Source organism: Nanorana parkeri, unplaced genomic scaffold, assembly GCF_000935625.1.
Source record: "Nanorana parkeri isolate BGI_ZX_2015 unplaced genomic scaffold, ASM93562v1 scaffold398, whole genome shotgun sequence".
Classification (NCBI taxonomy): Eukaryota; Metazoa; Chordata; class Amphibia; order Anura; family Dicroglossidae; genus Nanorana; species Nanorana parkeri.
Window position 1 is genome coordinate 940,016 of NW_017306666.1, and position 18,662 is coordinate 958,677.

The 18,662-nt window shown below is 41.4% G+C and overlaps 1 protein-coding gene across 1 annotated transcript in view; it reads left to right on the forward strand.

The window, feature by feature from the left end:
* The window catches only part of SMARCA2 (SWI/SNF related, matrix associated, actin dependent regulator of chromatin, subfamily a, member 2), a 147,899-nt gene that overhangs the window by 118,334 nt on the left and 10,903 nt on the right, over positions 1-18,662 (forward strand). The window contains exons 30-33 of the mRNA XM_018559474.1: positions 88-317; positions 13,783-13,891; positions 14,943-15,044; positions 15,496-15,628. Coding sequence (XP_018414976.1) covers positions 88-317; positions 13,783-13,891; positions 14,943-15,044; positions 15,496-15,628 — 574 coding nt within the window. The remainder of the gene's footprint in view (positions 1-87; positions 318-13,782; positions 13,892-14,942; positions 15,045-15,495; positions 15,629-18,662) is intronic.

Here is an 18,662-nt window from a genome sequence, read left to right on the forward strand (position 1 = left end):
ACTTTTTGTGGTTGTTGCCAGGTTGCATATATTTGGCAATACATAGGTTACCTATATTTACTGAAAACAAAATGTTCTATCCTTTAGGCAATCGAGGACGGGAATTTAGAGGAAATGGAAGAGGAAGTCCGGCTGAAAAAGCGCAAGAGGCGAAGAAATGTGGATAAAGATGTTGTTGTTGTGGTGAAAGAAGATGGTGAAAAGAAAGAGAAGAAGAGAAGGGGACGACCCCCTGCTGAAAAGTTGTCACCAAATCCACCAAAGCTAACCAAACAGATGAATGCTATAGTCGATACTGTAATAAACTATAAAGACAGGTATGCTTTTTTTTTTTTTTGGTATTTCTTTTAAGATCGGTTTTATTCCTGCTTTGCTGAGTGTACGGGCTGAAATGAGAATGTCTACAGTTGGGAGCGATGATGTACAAAATACTGGTTGGTAGTGCCAAAAATGTTGACAATTATTAATCATGTAAGCCCTATCTATAGAAGGTGGGTCAGACCGTGCTAAAGATGTAGACTTTTAAGCCCCCTTTACTTAGCCACACGCTCAGTTCACCTTAAGAATTTCACCCAATCACAAAATGATCGGCCCTTTTGACTTTTGCAGTGTACAGTAGGGTGCTCAGTATTTGCAATATATCATCTTTCACCTCCATGGTATATGCTTGTAGCTTTCAGTGGATGTTTCAGACCTTTATTGAAAGTGGTTCTAGATGCATGTTTCAGCTCTATTACATATGCACCATATAGACTATATGTAGGTGTGAAACAAGTGTGATGTTATGCATGTAAGAATTATCACCCTCTGACCTAACTAGCTCCTTAAATTACATCTGTATGCAACAGTAAGCAAATAAAAATGAACATGTCCTAATAGAGATATAGGCACCACTATTGCTAAAGAATAACAGAATCAAAGGCAATCTGAAGTCTGACAATTGTTGGCCTGCCAGAAGCCTAACTTTACAGGTTGTCTACCATCTCCTGAGTGTGGGGTCAGTTAGCAGACATACAGCATACTGTCAGACTTTAGGTGGCTTTTAAGTACCTGACTCATTCAAAGTACATAAAACGAAGTAAAAGAAATATTAATCTTTCATAATTTATCCTACACAATTACAGACTGAATATTTAGATTCCTGTATAATCGCATGCAGCTTGCATCTCAAACTCCAGCCTAAAAAAAAAGATTGTTACTCCTGCTAGGTAATTAAAAACTGGTACTTACTGTATTTAAGCAGCTCTAAAAGCATCAAGGCATATGCTTGTGCGTTTTAGACAATGGTGTCCTTTATCAAGCTCTGAGAAAGGACATTGTTTGAAATGTGTAGCAGAGTTGTTTTAATAAAGTTTTACAAGTCCTAGCAGGAGTACTCATCAACTTTTTTTGCATTCATGTCCAGTAGGGGACTGCGTTCTGACCACCTGGCAGTTTGTGGGACACAGCAGTAAATAGGGGAGCCATTTAACTCCAGCCTCCATGCACTGCATGTGCTATAGGGCACAAACTTTGATATTAATAATGTAGGCCAACATTACACCACCTAAAAGAGGATTGGACACTGGCATATAATTAAAAAACTGTAGGCTAACCCAAGGTATAAACCTGCCAGGCTGGCCTGAAAGTGGGCTTTGGGTTCTGCATGGGTCACTTCAGACTCCGAGTTAGACTCCATTCTGGTTTTGTTAGCTGCCGAGTGCTTTCCAGGTCCAGAGATTCTGCTATCCCTTCTGCGCTTGTTCTGTCTTTATTTTTACTGGTTGCTATTATTCCCTGGGTTTCCCACGCAAGGTGTTAACACTGTGTGACTGTGCACTTTCATCATCTGCTAGGTGGAGTGCCATGTATGCTCTCCCACGTACAGCAATAAGGAAGCATCTTCTTGCCCTGCAGCTGCTCTTGCTTGTAAAGAGCGGTCTTCCTGTCTACAGTGCCTTTTGGTTACCTCCTGTCCCAGACCCTCAATTGATACCAGCTGCCTGGCTTCCATGAATATTTGAGACCTTCAGCATTGATCAACCTTGGATTGACCCTTATCCTTCAGGTAATCTTTCTGGAACCACCGCCTCATTCCTTGGAGTATCTGGGTCTGTTCTTGGACACATCGCAGGCCAGAGTGTTCCTTCTGTAGAAGAAGCTTCAAACTCTTCAGTCTCAGGTTCAAGCGCTTTGGGACTGGTGGCAGCCTCCTTCAAGGCAGTTCTCTTTGCTCAATTTCATTTCAGACTTATGCAATGCTATGTTCTGTCAATGTGGTAAATTGATTTTGTCTCCCGACAGGCTGATCTGTTTAATGCCAAGGACCAGGCTATCACTGGCCTGCTGGCTCTGTAGCCTGGAAAGTCGTTTCTGTTTTTTTCCTGCCTTTGGAAGATTCTTACGATGATCATCAGTCTGTCAGGTGCAGGGGACTTGGTTGTTAAAGGAATCTTGTCTTCTGGGCAGCACAGTGGTGTAGTGGTTAGCACTTTTGCCTTGTAGCACTGGGGGGCCCTGGTTTAAATCCTGTTCAGGTCACTATCTGCAAGGAGTTTGAACCAACCCATTGTAGGGCCATCCACTCCATATTCTGACTGACGAAACCATGGCAGTGGGGTACATCAATCATTAGGGATCCTGTCTTGGGCAGAACTTAACATTCCATTCCAGCTGTAGACAGTTAGTAGTCGGATTTCTTCAGCCCCATAAGCGTTCTGACCTGGGTGAGTGGTTTATACACTCCGAGATGTTCTGGACCTGTGTCTCAGGTAGGGGATGCCGAATGTAGACTTCCTGGCCTCCAAGTACAACAACAAAAAAGGTTCACATGATGGAGATAGATGGCATTCCAGTGATCCTCATTGCTTTGGATTGACCCAGGCAGATGTGGAATGCTGGCCTTTTAAGACTTTAAGCAGATGCCTGCCAGACTGCCTGTATCTGCTGTCCTGAGGGCCAATTTGCCATCTTGCTTTTTAGTCTCTGGGTTTAACTAAATGGCTGTTGAAATCCAGGTACTAAGGGACAGAGGCATGTCTGACTCTGCGATTCCTATGATGCCCAAGTCTAGGAATTCCACTTCCTGCAAGGCCTGTCATCAGACATAGAAAGCATACATCAATTGGTTACTCCCAGGAGTTTCTCTGTGGGACAAATCTCCTTCCTGCAATTGGGCTCATCACCATCAAGGGTTAAGTATCTGCTCTTTTCATTCTCTTTCAGAGTCTTTTGGCCCCTCACTTTTTGATTAAGACCTTTGTGCAGGGGGTTTCCATGTGGTCCCCCTGTTTGTTCCCCTGTGACTTCGGGTATCTGAATCTGATTTTCACTGTGTGTTGGAAGCTGAAGTTTGAACCCGTTAGAAACATTCCTTTCTCTACTCTCACCCACAAGGTTGCTTTCCTTTTAACTATCACTTCTTTGAGGCGAGTGTCTGAACTGATGGCCTTGTCTTGTCCGTCTTAGCCATTCTCATTCCACCAGACCATCATTCCAACTCATGGTCTCAAGGATCGGGTACCCCCTTTGATGTTAAGCCTCAGTCCACTAGTCCTGTGAGTGCCTCTTGTGCTTTACAGCACCAGACAACTGGTTCCCAGATTTGTAACTCTGCCACTTTGTCTTCCGTTTGTGTTCTACCAGGTGAATGTTTCTGTCTTGCCAGATGCCAGCTATGGGCGAAAGGTCCTTTAGGCCAACAGTTCCTGTTGCTTACGTTGAACCTGTTTGCTGTGTTGCTCACCCCTCAGTTGGAATGATGGTTGTCTCCCTTTTTCTTTTATTATAGGTTTCCTTTAAAAACAAATTTGGCTGCATTTGGGCTTTAAATGACTTCTGTTACTGCCTTTTGGTTTGGATAAGATCTTACTATCAGAGATGTGCACAGAGTTAAATATATCAAGGCCTGGGCAGTACATTGTAGTTAAATGCACTAATAAAAAAAACCCCAAGAAAACTGTTCCTAAATAACCCCATAGTGTATTGTTCAGCATTTTATTCTGAACAATACAAGCTGCCTGTAGATTCCTATGTGGAATCCTTCTCTAAAGAAACTAGAAAGGTAAGAAATATTTTGATTTGTGATTTATATTTGGGCATGCTGTGTGAATGGGAACACACAAACATATCGTGATGGTTTCTCAAATTGGAAAATACACTCTAAGATGACAGTCATATACCATCGAGTTATACTGCCACCTACAGGTGGATTGGACACTGGGAAACAAAAGAAATTGTCGGCCAGGATATACTCTTGTACTTTTAGCATGCTAGAGGCCGCTCTTTAAGCTGCAGTAACTCTACCAATTCTGTTTTTTGTGGGCCTTTTAGCCTCTGCTTGGTTGTTGCCGACACTGCTGCAGGTCACTCATTTGTGTGTAAATTTTACCTTGAGCCATTGAGTTCTGTATATAGGCTTTTTATGTCAACAAAGCAAAGAGAGGGTCTGTAAATGTTAGTGTCTAAAGCTCTACCTGCTGGCTCAAAAAAACAGAATACAAAATATTAATATGCAATTTTTGGTATTTAGCGCTCTAAAAAAAGTCCTACAGTACACAAATCACTATACATTGCCATTTAAGTTTACGGCAAGGCAGTGCAGACATAGTCATCTAACTGTGCAGTTATCTGTCCCGAATAGGCAAAGTGACCATGTCTTTTTAAGTGAACACTTTAGTAAACACTTGAGCGTACTCAGCTGTTTGGCTTAATACTTTTTCCATCTTCTGGTCACACCAACAATTTCCATTTGGCATTCACAATACCTGTTTAGTATATTTAAAAAGCAGAAATGGTTAAATCAAGAAACTGATTGATATGTTCATCTCACCTTTTAACATGTTTAAATTCTTAAATACTGAATATATATTTATCACTGTTGAAGTATACTGTAGACCTTGCACTATTGCCAAGTATTTTCTTATGACTTAATAATTTATGCTTCTCTAGAAGGAAACCAAATCGCATAGTAAAATATGAGGAACTGGGATTCATCAGAAAATCTTTGCTTGAAACTTTAATTGTCTTTCAATTACCTGTTTTATAAGATCTTAAATGGTTATAATTCCTGGATGAGCTGTATACCTCTATCTAGATAATTTTAGCACTGTTTGAAGAACATGAGTAACTGGTTGATTAGAGCTTGCACATAAAACGGCTTGCAGGGTTTAGTTTGTAATTTTCTTCCCGCAAGTTTTGCACTGGACATCTGTTAATTTGTAAATGAATTAAAGGAAGTTTAATTGGTGGCAGTTGTAAATGTGTGCACATTCAGTGTTTATACTCATTTTTGTATTTATTTATAGTGAGTGAATGATCTCTTGTCCAGCACACAGTTGTCAGTCTACTGCAAGCCAATGCCCCCCCTCCTCCCCAAGTAGCAGTGCATAGAGGCATTTCCAGATTGGTTGGCTATATGCATTTAAATCGCCCCCAATTCCTACCTTTATACTGGTGGAATTGGTCCATTCACTTTTGTTGGAGTATAGCTTTCTTTCCTGCTTTGTGGAATGAAGTATATACAACCCCAATTCCAAAAAAGTTGAGACGCTGTGTAAAATCGACATAAAAACAGAATGCAATGATTTGCAAATCTTATAAACTCATATTTTATTCACAATATAAAATAGAAAACATATCCAATGTTTACAATGAGAAAATGGACCATTTTATGAAGAAAAAAAAAAGGTAATTTTGAAATTGATGGCAGCAACATGTCTCAAAAAAGTTGGGACGGGGCTATGTTTACCACGGTGTAGCATCCCCTCTTCTTTTAATGACACTGTAAACGTCTAGGAACTGAGACCAGTTGCTGGAGTTTTAGGAGAGGAATGTTGTCCCATTGTTGCCTGATATAGGATTCTAACTGTTCAACAGTCCTGGGTCATTTGTCATATATTTTTTGTTTCAAGATGTGCCAAATATTTTCAATTGGTGAAAGGTCTGGACCGCACGCAGGTCAGGTAAACACACAGACTCTTCTACTACGAAGCCATGCTGTTGTTTTATATGCAATATGCTGTTTAGCATTGTACTGCTTAAATATGCAAGGCCTTCCCTGAAAAAGATGTTATCTGGGTGGGAGCATATGCTGCTCTAAAACCTGGATATATCTTTCAGCACTGATGGTGCCTTTCCAGATGTGCAAGCTGCCCATTCCATGCACACTAATGTACCCCCATACCATCAGAGATGTAAGCTTTTGAACTGAGCGCTTATAACAAGCTGGAAGGTACCTCTTCTCTTTAGTCCAGAGGACGTGGCGCCCATTGTTGCCAAAAAGAATGTCAAATTTAGATTCGTCTGACCACAGGAACATTTTTCCACTTTGCAAACAGACCATTTTAAATGAGCTTTGGCCCAGAGAACATGGCGGCATTTCTGGATCATGTTCAGATGCAGCTTCTTCTTTGCATGATGGAGCTTTAACTTGCATTTTTGGATGACCCGGTGAACTGTGTTCACAGACAGTGATTTTTGGAAGTATTCCTGGGCCCATGCAGTGATGTCCATCACACAATCATGCCTGTTTTTAATGCAGTGCCATGTGAGGGCCCGAAGTTCACGGGGATCCAATATTGCATTTCAGCCTTGTCCCTTGTGCACAGAGATTTCTCCAGATTCTCTGAATCTTTTTATGATATTATGTACTGTAGATGATGATATATTTCAAGTCTTTGCAATTTTACATTGAGGAACATTATTCTGAAATTGCGCAACAATTTTTAGACGCAGCTTTTCACAGATTGGTAAACCTCTGCCCATCTTTACTTCTGAGACACTCTGACTCTCTTTTTATATCTGATCATGTTACTGACCTGTTTCCAATTAACCTAATTAGTTGCAAAATGTTCTTCCAGCTTTTCCTTGTTAGTACCACTTACTTTGCCAGCTTTTTGTTGCCCTGTCCCAACTTTTCGTGAGACGTTGAGATGTTCTTGACATCAATTTTAAAATGACCTTATATTTTTATTAACATGGTAAAAAAATTTCCGTTGAAACATTGGGCATGTTTTTCGGTTTTCTATTGTGAATAAAATATGGATTTGAGATTTGCAAATCATTGCATTCTATTTTTCTGCCTCCCAACTTTTTTTTGCAATTGGGGTTGTATAAAACTAGGTGAAGTTCCACTCGGATTTATATTTGAGTGTTGTACAGGTGAACTGTACCATTTATTTCTGCTACTCTATGGAACATCCTCTTAATTTATTTTGATTATCCACATGTTACTTCTCTTTCTTTAAAATCAACGCTGCTAGTAAGTAATCCGCTTAACATAAACATTGCTCATACCAGCCAACCAGATTTCAATGCTTATTTTTAGTCCATATTTAAAAAAAAAAAAAAGTAGTCAAACAATTGGTTATGATGTTGATTATGTTTTCTTTTTTTTCTTTTCCCTGCACGTGATTGGGTATTCTTTTCAAAGTCAATTTTCAGCACATTCACAAAGGTAAGTGAAAATTCCCTTGCAAATTGAGAATTATTTTGCAGTGAACATTGCTCTGTTCCTTTGGTAAATTAACTCTACTGTCTATAAAAACTAAATGGAAATTTTTGCTTTTAACATAGAACAGTGGTCCCTAACCTTTTTTCACTTGCATAACTCTTTGCTGCCCATTTCCATAAATTGTAACCCCCCCATCTCGGATAGCGTGGAAGCCTGCTGTGACTGCTGTCATTGGCTGAAAATCAGGCAGCAGATAGAGGACATCTGACATTCTCCTGCTCCTGTCTGCGGAGGCCTGAATGACCATGAAGGATTCAGATGTAGCATGGGTAGTCTGGTGGCTCACCTGTATGTTGCTGTTCAGTGAGGGGTCACAGCAGCCCTTTCAGTGCTCAGTTAAGAGTATAATGTAGGGGATCAATGTTGCTGTGTCGAGCGGGACTTATCTGATGGGGTCCACTTAGTGGACTGGAAGCTGGAACTACCCTGAGGGAAGATGGGTCAGGCCAGCAGCATTGGTACCAGGACTCCTAGACAGAGCCTGCGTTGTCCTGCACACGTCCCGCTCTCACACTCCCATTGGATGTATACCATATAGGACCGCCATCAGTCTGACCCCTCCAGGAGCAAGGCGAACTCCTAACCAGACAACCCCTTTTTTTGCCTGTGTTTGTAAAAAGACGGCCATTGCCTTTTTCTGCCATTATTTTTTAACATCTCCCTAAACATCCTGAAGCGTGCCCCAGATTGGGAACCACTGTCATTAAAATTGAATCACAGTGGATTTAATTTTGTTTGTAGTAGTTTTAGTCAAGAGGTTTCATGCGATTCCAGTATAAATACACGTGTATCTGGAAAGTCCAACATCTGGTTGTCAGTATTGTATCCTAACCTACCGCATAAAGTCAAAAATAACACTCTAAGCAACTCTGGGACAGGGTGATTGATTGTCCGCGTGCATTTGGCCATACGAATACGCGCAGAACTGCTCTAAAACAATGCACTCTAACGTGCATTGTTCAGACATTTGCAGCGGCCGTCTGGCACAAAACCGTGCGTCCCGCAAAATAGTACAAGCACGATTTTATGGCGGATTGCACATGTTCACGGCTATTGTAATAGCCGCAAGCGAGAGGAATCCGTGCAGTTGTAAAGATTTTAGCGTTTGCATGCCATGCGGTCTTCCGCACGGAAAATCACGCAGTAAATGCAAACGCTATATGTGAATGGAGCCTGAGTGAGGGAGGCTAAGAAATCGGTGACCATTCGGAAGGAGTTACTAGCTTTGATGGCTGAGATTTGAGATGTACACTTGATTGGGAAAATAATGCCTAAGAATATCTTAAATGACTTAATTGTTGAGCAAGTAAACTTGTGCGCCCATTCCAGTGTATGGAGGAGAAGAGTGGAGATTAATCACTACTAGGTTCTGCTACATAATTAAAGTGCAGCATTGTGCAGCCATTGAGTTGTACCTTGGTGCTGCTGAAAATGTCTTTTGTAGCTGCTCATATTATAGCTAATGTTACAAAATGAAAGAGAAGAATCTAGAGATTTTATTAGCAAGCACAAGCTTGGGCTGCTAAAAATACACGTGTAGCCCTAGCCTTAAATTTTAAATAACCGCGTTAAAATCGCTTGATCCAGTATCCTTAATTAACATGGACCAAACAAGCACAGGAACTAGCTGCGTGCTGCCCTTTCAGACATGTATTTAATTTGCAGTTGTTTTATGTTTGATAGGACTGCTGTAAGGCACGGTCATCATATTCTAATTTATACAGACAAAATGTATGATTGAGGGTGTCTTTTATACCGTGCACAAACAAAGCAATATGGGCACCTCCTGCCCAGATGTGTATTCTTTATGCATCCTTCTGCCACACAAACACTTAAAACCATTACTGCAGTCTCCTCTCTCTGCAGCAGGCATCTCCTGTTGCCTAGAAACCGTAGTAACACTAAAGCGCGTGCGCTGCTTAGACAAGCTGGGAGCACAGCATGGATTTTATTCATCGCCAACTAAAATGGACATTATCATGTGCAGCCATTTAATGCTTTGTTAGTCCAAGCCTCATGCACGAATGCTGCACTCAAATACTTGTCCACCATACGGTTTCTTCTTCTGTAGAGATGTGTATGGCTTTATAAATAAACTCTATTTTTGTATAGGTTATATAGCATATCTTATGACACATATATTGAAATTAATTTAGCATTTTCTGAAACAATGAAAACATTTTATACCTCCCAGGGATTGCTAAAACATACAAATGTGCATCTATGCTTAAGACCGTGACAGTTTTTGAGCCATCGTCGTGCATTTCAGGGTAACTTCATTTATGGGTAAATGTCGTTTGCTTCAAACAATAGGATTCCTGAATGGTTTCAGGTTTTCAATTCACAGAATGTCCAGTTTCTTCAGTGCTGTCTACCACTAGATGGCATCATCTGCTTAGCAATTGTGCAATGGCTAATCACAGCATTGCACAGATAGCACTTAGTTCTAATGTGTTTGTTTAGCACCCTGATTTCAGGCAAATAAGAAATATCCTAATAATTATATCAATGCTACAATTTTTATAGAATTGGTGCTTACTTTGCTATATGCTACATAAGTCTAATAAATCTTAAGCCCTTTTGTATCTACAATTTCATTTGGTGTCTGCAGTGATGTGCACACTGTCTCAGAGGTTTTTTTATTCAGCTCGGTGTAGTCATCTTATTGAAAGCTGATCGGTATTTGATCAGCAGAGTCTATGTGCATTAATAAGCTCCTTTGTGTCTAATATCAAGTATTGACAAACAGCCAGGCATGGAAGAAATAAAAGAGTGAACTACAGATAAAATGGTTTCTTACATTTCTAGATTTTAGTTCTCTTTACATTTATTATAATAACCTTTTTTTCAGTGTCTCCTCTGTACACATCTGTGTATCCAGGTTTATATCACTGAAGTCTGTAACCAGAGGTTGATACTTGAGAGAAATGCTGCCGTGTTTGAGAGTCTAAAACACTCACGGCCTGTTCTCTTATTGCCCATAAAAAGTATGCTTAATTTTTCAATGTCAAATTTTAAAAGCAAAACTCCATAGAAAACTAATAATCCTTGCCATATGGCTACCCCCACACTGCAAGGGTTAACTGCTTGTTTTGGTCTAGGGAGGAGAAAAAAACAGTTATACTCACCCAAACCTCAGAGCTGGCTGGCTGTGACAGCGCTCCCTCCTGCCTCTCTCCTTCTCCACTCCAGCAATGGTATGTCCCTCAGAGTCCTATACGCAGTGTATAGAATGTGAAGATTTTATGGGACCTTAGACCTTGCAGCGGAGGGAGAGAGAGTACAGGGACTGGTGTTAAGGAGAACTATGAGATGAGTGATTTCCACTCACCTCATAGTTCTAGCCGACCTGTGACAATGAGACGGTCACAGGTCGGCTCAGTAGATTGGGAGGTGAGCGAACACATACCGGCGTTCGCTCACCTCTCGATCCTGTCACGGCTCTCTGCCGTGACGGGGAGGGGCTGGATTCCCCCCGCTCCGATCTGCCAGCGCTGACTGGCAGAACAGACGGGGGAGGGTACAGCTGGCTCTGCCTCTAGATAGGCAGAGCCAGCTGTCACTCACGCAGCTGGGCGGATCTCGACGTCCATGTCTGGATCCGCTCCGGCGTCTCAGTATACCGCGAGCTGTAGCGGTATAGTAGTAGGTAACAGGAGGACGCTAGTGTGTGTCCTCCCGTTACCCTAAGGAGAACTATGGGGAAAAACACTGACCCCATAGTTCTCCTTTAAGAGCAAGCCAGCTCCTAGGATCGGGTGAGATTAACTTTAACTTTATTTTCCTCCCTAGACAAAAACAAGCACTTAACCTTTGCAGTGCGACAGTAGCTCCACTGCAAGGATTATTCATTTTCTCTGGAGTTTAAGGATTTCCTTAAGCTACAGAAAATGCACTTGTATGAAAAATCTATGATTACACATGAACTCTGTTTTTGTTTATCTTCTGATAGAATTTTTATTGATCTGAATAGAAACTTTACTCGGGCTTCATTATCTTATTGATAAGAGTAACAGTAGACTCGTATACACAGAAAAGCAGAATAATAGAAGAGAAAGGCATATATGCTAATTAAAGGAGAACTATGGGGTCAGGGCTTTTCCCCATAGTTCTCCTTGGGGTAACGGGAGGACACAAACTAGCGTCCTCCCGTTACCCTAAGCTCAGTATACCGCGAGCTACAGCTCGCGGTATACGGAGACGCCGGAGCGGATCCCGACATCGATGTCGAGATCAGCCCAGCTGCGTGAGTGACAGCTGGCTCTGCCTATCTAGAGGCACAGCCAGCTGTGTCCCTCCCCCGTCCGTTCCGCCAGTCAGCGCTGGCGAATCGGAGTGGGGAGGGGGGAATCCAGCAATTCCTATAAAAAAAAAATACTTACCTCTCCTTTGTGGGTCATATTTGCTGTTTTCAAGCGATACACTGGCTTAATCATCTTCAGCATCTAGCACACTTCCAGGAGTGTTTGTTGGATACCTGGTCTCCCTTTGTACACTTTGATTCCTTCCTCTGGGTTTTTGTCCTCTATGTGTAGTGACGTAAGGCCTGGAGGAAGGAACCACAGCGTATAGTGGGAGACCAGGTATCCAACACTCCTGGAAGTGTCAGATGCGTAGGATTTTTCAGTCCTGAAGACAGCAGATATCCGCAGAGAAAAATATTGCCTATTTTTTGTAGGCATATCTTTGGTTTGGGTTTTGAAAATAGTGTCCGGAAGTCTTCAAGTGTAGACTTTTCACCGCTGGGAGGCTTGAAAGCTATATTTTAACGTATGTGGTCAATTCACTTGATCCACGTAGTAAGACCTTTAACATTACTTGCTAAATTTCCAAACAAGAAATCATTTTTTTGAGTTAGACAGGTTCACGTTAGGATAAAAACGCTCCAGCAAGTTCACAAAATCTCCTCAGCTCCCACTGAACCCTTCTAACCCTCACTATCAACCTCTTGTTCCTGCTCAATAACTTTCCATAAACGTTTTTTGGCTACTTACACCAATAGTAGTACTGACCTTTCAAGTCTATTGGAAGTTACTGGTATCATTTCCTACAGATCAACATGTATTTTTATGTACTTCCAGTTTATTTAAAGAAAATTGGTTAATGTGCATTTATTGCAGAGATCTGCAGCATATGATATAGCAAAATCGGAAGTTCAAATCAAATCAAAGTTCGACCTCTGGAGCGCAAACCGGCCGGCTCACTTTGTTTTGGGGCGGGAGGGGGCGTGGCGGTGCATTGAAGTCAATGGCACCGCAGCCATGCCCCCCACCCGCAGTGCAATCTCTGGCACCCGAAAACGCATGGCGCATTAGTGCCTGCATACCGCTGCAGTGCGATCTGCAAAAGATGCTCCATGCACTACTTTTTGCAGATCGCACTGGACCGGAACGCAGGCTATATTGTGTCACTGTGGGCCAGGCGGTTGCGTTCCAGTGTGTGCCACAGGCCGAACGCTCTAGAACGCACTCTTTTTATGGTGTGACTGGGCCCTCAATGTTGCATGCTGGCTCTAACTAATGGTATGAGTGTAATTCACTCTTCCCATACTTCTCCTTTAATAAGTCAGCAATAACGTTTCCCTTATCAGAGGGCTCTGTACAGTTCAGACAAGGCAGGGTATTTCTGCTGTTTAACTTACTCATAGTGCTCTGAGAATCCTGTACCATAAATTAAATATTAATTTGAAAAACTACAATTGTATATACATAGTTTATGCTAGGTTATACTAACTAGAAAAAAATGTATATAAATGACTCAAAATCATTATAGTTTCCCTTTAAGTTACCATTTGGGCATCGGCTCACAAAAAGAGACTTAAGGAGACTGCAGGGAAAGACGGCTAATAAGAGGGAAGGGAGATTACCTCCGTATGGAGGAAAGACTAAAGCTAGAATTAATCCCACTTGAAAGGCCATGCCCAAGAGGGTGATATGGTCACCATCTCTAACTGTAAATAACACACACGGAATATAGAATTAAAAAAAAAAAAAGCTGTTTGCGTTCTCTTTTGAAGACCCAGGGAATCCCTTTTGTTTGGAAGCAAAGGCTTCTCTACTTCAGTGTGGCAGCATTTCACAGAATTTGGTCCATCAGACCAAATATAAATGGCAACTATAAAATGATTCCCATTAAAGGGTTAGTTTGGATTTAAATTGGTATAGCTGTTTGGGTTTTTTTTTTTTTACATTTTCAGTTTTGATCATGGAACGATATCGCAGCTGCTGGCCATGGAATTTCATATAACTAACTGTAATTGATATTGATATATTTGCCTGTTTTATTATAAACAGCTCTGGACGACAGCTAAGTGAAGTCTTTATCCAGCTCCCCTCTAGAAAAGAACTGCCAGAGTATTATGAATTAATCCGTAAGCCTGTTGACTTCAAAAAAATAAAGGTATGACTCACAGTAATTTGAGAAATGTTATGTCTTGCGTACAAACGTTTACCACTGTATTATAGACTGAAGGAAAAATAAGCACTTGATAATCACTGGTAAATAAACCTTTTCTCTGTGTCTTGCTAGCCTTTGTAGGGAAAATTAGCAAGATTACAGGAGTATGACCCTTTGTGTTATATTTGTCCTCATCTTAGATTACATTTGTTGTGTATATGTTATGTGGTTTACACGGATTCCACAGAGGAATCAAGTAAAAAACATACACAAGTGACTATTGGGAGCTGAATAGGCTAGGTCTTTCTGTGACATCCATTCAGCTTCAAATGTTTTTTGTACCAGGGTGCTTTGGGGTTTCTAGTTGTTAAAGCAAGCATTTCACATCGCCTGGGGCCAGTGACATCTCCAAAATATATGCAGTGTGTGCAGTACACACGGGCCCAAAGGAGATGGGGCCCACTATGCACTCACTGCACACATTGGGGACTTTTCGTACACACTTTGTGGCTGTCCTTTGAGCTGCACCTGTCATCTATGGCTGCAGCTCAAAGGAGACCTGTGTATGGTATGCCGCCACTGCATCTGCTCTTTAAAGAGGGTGGTTGCAGGACCCAGAACAAGGGGATTGCTGTCACAAAGCAGTCTATGTATACACTGTGCATTTACACTGTATTCCTCAATGTCTGGCTGTGGTGAAGAAGATGGCCGTACCGGAATTTTCCCATGAGCCTTTAATAGTTACAATGGTTACACTAGTCAAACCTTACTAGATACTCAAACACTAGATGAATTATTAGCTTTTGGGGTGAATAGACTAGAATCTAATTAATCAATCTAGTTATTAACTAGTTTTATAAAATGCCCAAATTCCCAGATCTACTTTTTTTTTTCTTTATTACTGCCTCAATGTCACTTCCAAGGATGCCTATAGCATTTTTATTTAAAAACAGAATTGTTTTTAAAATGTTATGTTGTCCAGCTTAATACTTAAAGTGCCTCTTTGCAAAGCCAGATAACTAATGCTTTTCTTTATTTTCTTTTTAACTAATAGGAAAGAATTCGTAATCACAAATATAGAAGTATAGGTGACCTAGAGAAGGATGTCATGTTGCTTTGCCACAATGCACAGACATTTAACCTAGAAGGGTCACAGGTTAGTATTGTTTCTCCTTGTCAGTTTGTGAAGCTGTTGATGTTGAGATGCTGACCCACTGGAGCCCAGAGGGGGATATCGTGGGGCAAGGTTTGATCACCTGTTAGGTCCTCAATGGTGGGGAGATCAAACTTTCAGCTGTGCTGTGAAATGCCAATCTAAGCTGCTTCGATGGGTTGCCATTGTTGTCATTATATCCTGCGGGAAAACTAGCAGAGGCAGGGGATAAAGCATTGCTATGTGGAGGACCTATTTTGGCAGGTCACAATAGTAGCTCATGTACAAAGCCAAGCATGCTGGGGAGCGAGAAGATCTACTTGCTAAAATCCCAGGTAGGAGTAAACAAAAAGGGGTCACACATTTTTTGGATGGAATTGCTGTTAAATTTCTTTTTTTTTTTTTTCTAGTCCAGCAATGCTAAGAACACTGATCTGATTTACTTTATTTTCAGATATATGAAGATTCAATTGTGCTACAATCAGTCTTCAAGAGTGCAAGACAAAAGATTGCAAAAGAGGATGAAAGTGAAGATGACAGCAATGAAGATGAAGACGAGGAAGATGAAGATGAGTCAGAATCGGAGTGTAAGCCATTATTTTAATTTCTCTGTAATATCTAACTATTGTAGTGTTTGCAAAACCAAAATATGGCCCTGGAGCAGAGATGGCGCAATATTTTTTTTGTCGCCTCCAATGTGAATTGATCAGAGCATCCTTGTTGTCGGATATAAGAAACCATAATCTGTTCTATGAATATTTTATATCAGTTGAAGAGTAGCCAGCACTTTCTCTTTCAACTGATCCCTCCCAGCCAGGAGGATCTGTTTTTTAGTAGCTGTAGTGTGCTCCTCGTCCAACATTGGTCAGAGTCACTGCAGCCCTCATCTATGCTCAACTCAAAACACTGAAATCTGTGACTGTGGGGACACCTATATCAAATGGTACTCTTCACTTTGGGTTACACCACTTATTTAAACTGTTAAGTATTAGAGGTTGGGCAGTAAGAGATGCTTTCTTACTGCCAAGAACTGTTGGGGTACTGCCAACTTGCTGCCGCTTGATCTGGTCTTTTTATAGCTGCTATCAGGATCGGGTTTTCCTTAGTAAAGCTTTAGAGGCCATACATGCAGGGCTAGTCTAAAATGTGACCTTAGAGCTCTGCATTGTGGCACTTTCTAGTCCTTTGTGTACTGTGTTGGTTAGACGCCAAGTACTTTCCAGGTGCAGAGCTATGGCACAGCCCCAGGTGTGACACTGTCTTTGAAGACTCTCCTACTCAGTTGAGCCGGTCAGACTGATGCATTTGAAAATGTTTACAACCCCTGTTTCTTACCACAGTAAGGATTAACGCTGAGGGATCAAGGACATACCTCATTGGCTAGTTGGAATGATGCCTTCATGGGTTCTGCACACATGCCGCTGTCCCTGCTCCTGAAGTACCACGTGGATCTCTGGTTTTGGTTCCACTTGCCACCTACATTGACCCGGTCACCTCCAGCTGCCTGAAACTCATATCAGCACTGGCTGCCCACATTTGTGATTAGAGTACTTGAGGCATTCTTTGAACAGGGGCACTAAGCGTGCACTGTAGCCATTCCCTGCAGAGTCGGTCTCTGACCCTCCTGAACCCAGAAATCAAACCAGGCCTGCAGCCCCTGTTTTTATTTATAATTCAGATTCAGAGTCCCCAACGGCCTATATTGGGTGAGAGGCTGTTTTGGGGTCACTGCAGTCTTAAACCATATTGATGCAGTGCATACCACCTTGCTTCTGGGGGATCAGCCTGCTGTTCCAGACCTTCAGTCTTTTAGAGCTCCTACTGTGCAAAGACATTTTGTCTGCAGCCACTGTTTGAGGCATTCCTCTACGTGGACTGGAAACACCCTGAAAAGCCCTAAACCCCACTAGAGAGGAACATTGCCTATTTAAGAAGGGATTTTCTAATCCGTGATCTTTGCCTACTGTGGATGTCCAATGCTGAATTCCTGCATGCCCCAGTGGACAATGTAGACAAATTTGTATTAACTGTAAAAATAGATTTTATGGTAAATTAAAAAAATGTGAGAGAAAACATTGTGTATGCAAGGCTAAGGGCTTCTGATTTAAATTGGTTAGGACTGTAGTTTGGAAAGCATAAATCACAGGATAGGTTCTCCTCCAGACATTTGTAGTGACCTGTCCCTTTAAGAAAAAGTATCGGTAATTGGTATCGGCGAGTACTTGGGAAAAAGTATCGGTACTCGTACTCGGCCTTAAAAAAGTGTATCGGTGCATCCCTAATTTGTACAGTCTAGATGTATTCTGAGCTATAGGCTAGAGAACATATTGTGCGAGTGCCCCAATTTTCAGCTACAAGGTTCAGGCTAAAATAAGACATCGGCAGCTTTATTAGCACTACAAATACAGTTTCTGGCTGTCATGGTGATCCAATGGCTTAATTACTCTGAGTCATTGGACCCAGAACAAGTATCCAGATCAGAAGTACTACCTTTGACTCAATGACTCAGAGCATGCATCAAGCCAGTGAAATAACAACAACAAGTATTGAGGCCTGAGACAGCCATGCAGCCCAATTTGTTCTTTGCAGCAAGCTTTCATTCAAGTGTATTTTCACTTTTGCAGCCAAATTGGCATAACACCTACTTTATATTTTTTTTTTATGCGTTACCATTCACATGACATGAAAAAAAAATGCTGCTTACATTAAATGTTTTTTTTTACTTTAAATGCTACCTAGCTTCCCCCCATGTAATGTTAAGGAAGGTGCTGTGGGAAGTTATGATTACTCTTATTAACCTTATTAACCTAGTCTTATTAACCTAGTTGTAAACTAGATGTGAACACTGCCTGTCCTAGCAAAGGGTTAAAGACTTAGAAGCATTGTATGTTAATGAGAGCAAGCTCAGTATGTCCCTCTACTTTAACTTTTAAACAGCTCATAGTAGCCTGCAATCTACACAAAGGCCTTCACCAAATACCCATCTAAATGATGGGTATTTGGAAAAACAATAGTGATTAACTCTCCTGGGGTAATGCAATACTTTTTCTGTATACAACATTGGAGTACCACAGGGTTGACAAAATAGTCACCTTTATAATAAATGGCACACACAAATAGATTGTAAAAGATGTCACCCCTATCATTCTTCTTGTAAAGGTTTTCTTTAAGACTGCTGTTACACAACTGAAGTTTGTTAGTGATAAGACTGACCTAGTCATCCTTGAACCTTAACTCGTTACCACTCCAAACACACACACACCTTTGCCTACCACTTGTCCCCTAATTAATTAGCATGCCCCTTTTATTGGTCATGTGACATGACAGGACCTGAATCTTTTATCCTATTATTTGATCTTATTCACTGCAAAAGTGTGGGGTTTTTCATTGGGTGGCCAATCTCTGCCTGGATGATGAAATAGGCACTTCTTATTGGCTGCTCAGTGGAGGGGGTTCCTCCAAGAGTACAGAAGACTGCACAGCATGAAGAGACAATTGGGCAGCACAGGCACAAACTACTATTCGTCACTAACTGAAGCAGCGCTGGCAGGGGACATGGGCAGTGGAGCTTGTGGGTGGGAGAGCTTGAGCCCATGATTTTTAATAACTGGGTAGAAAAGC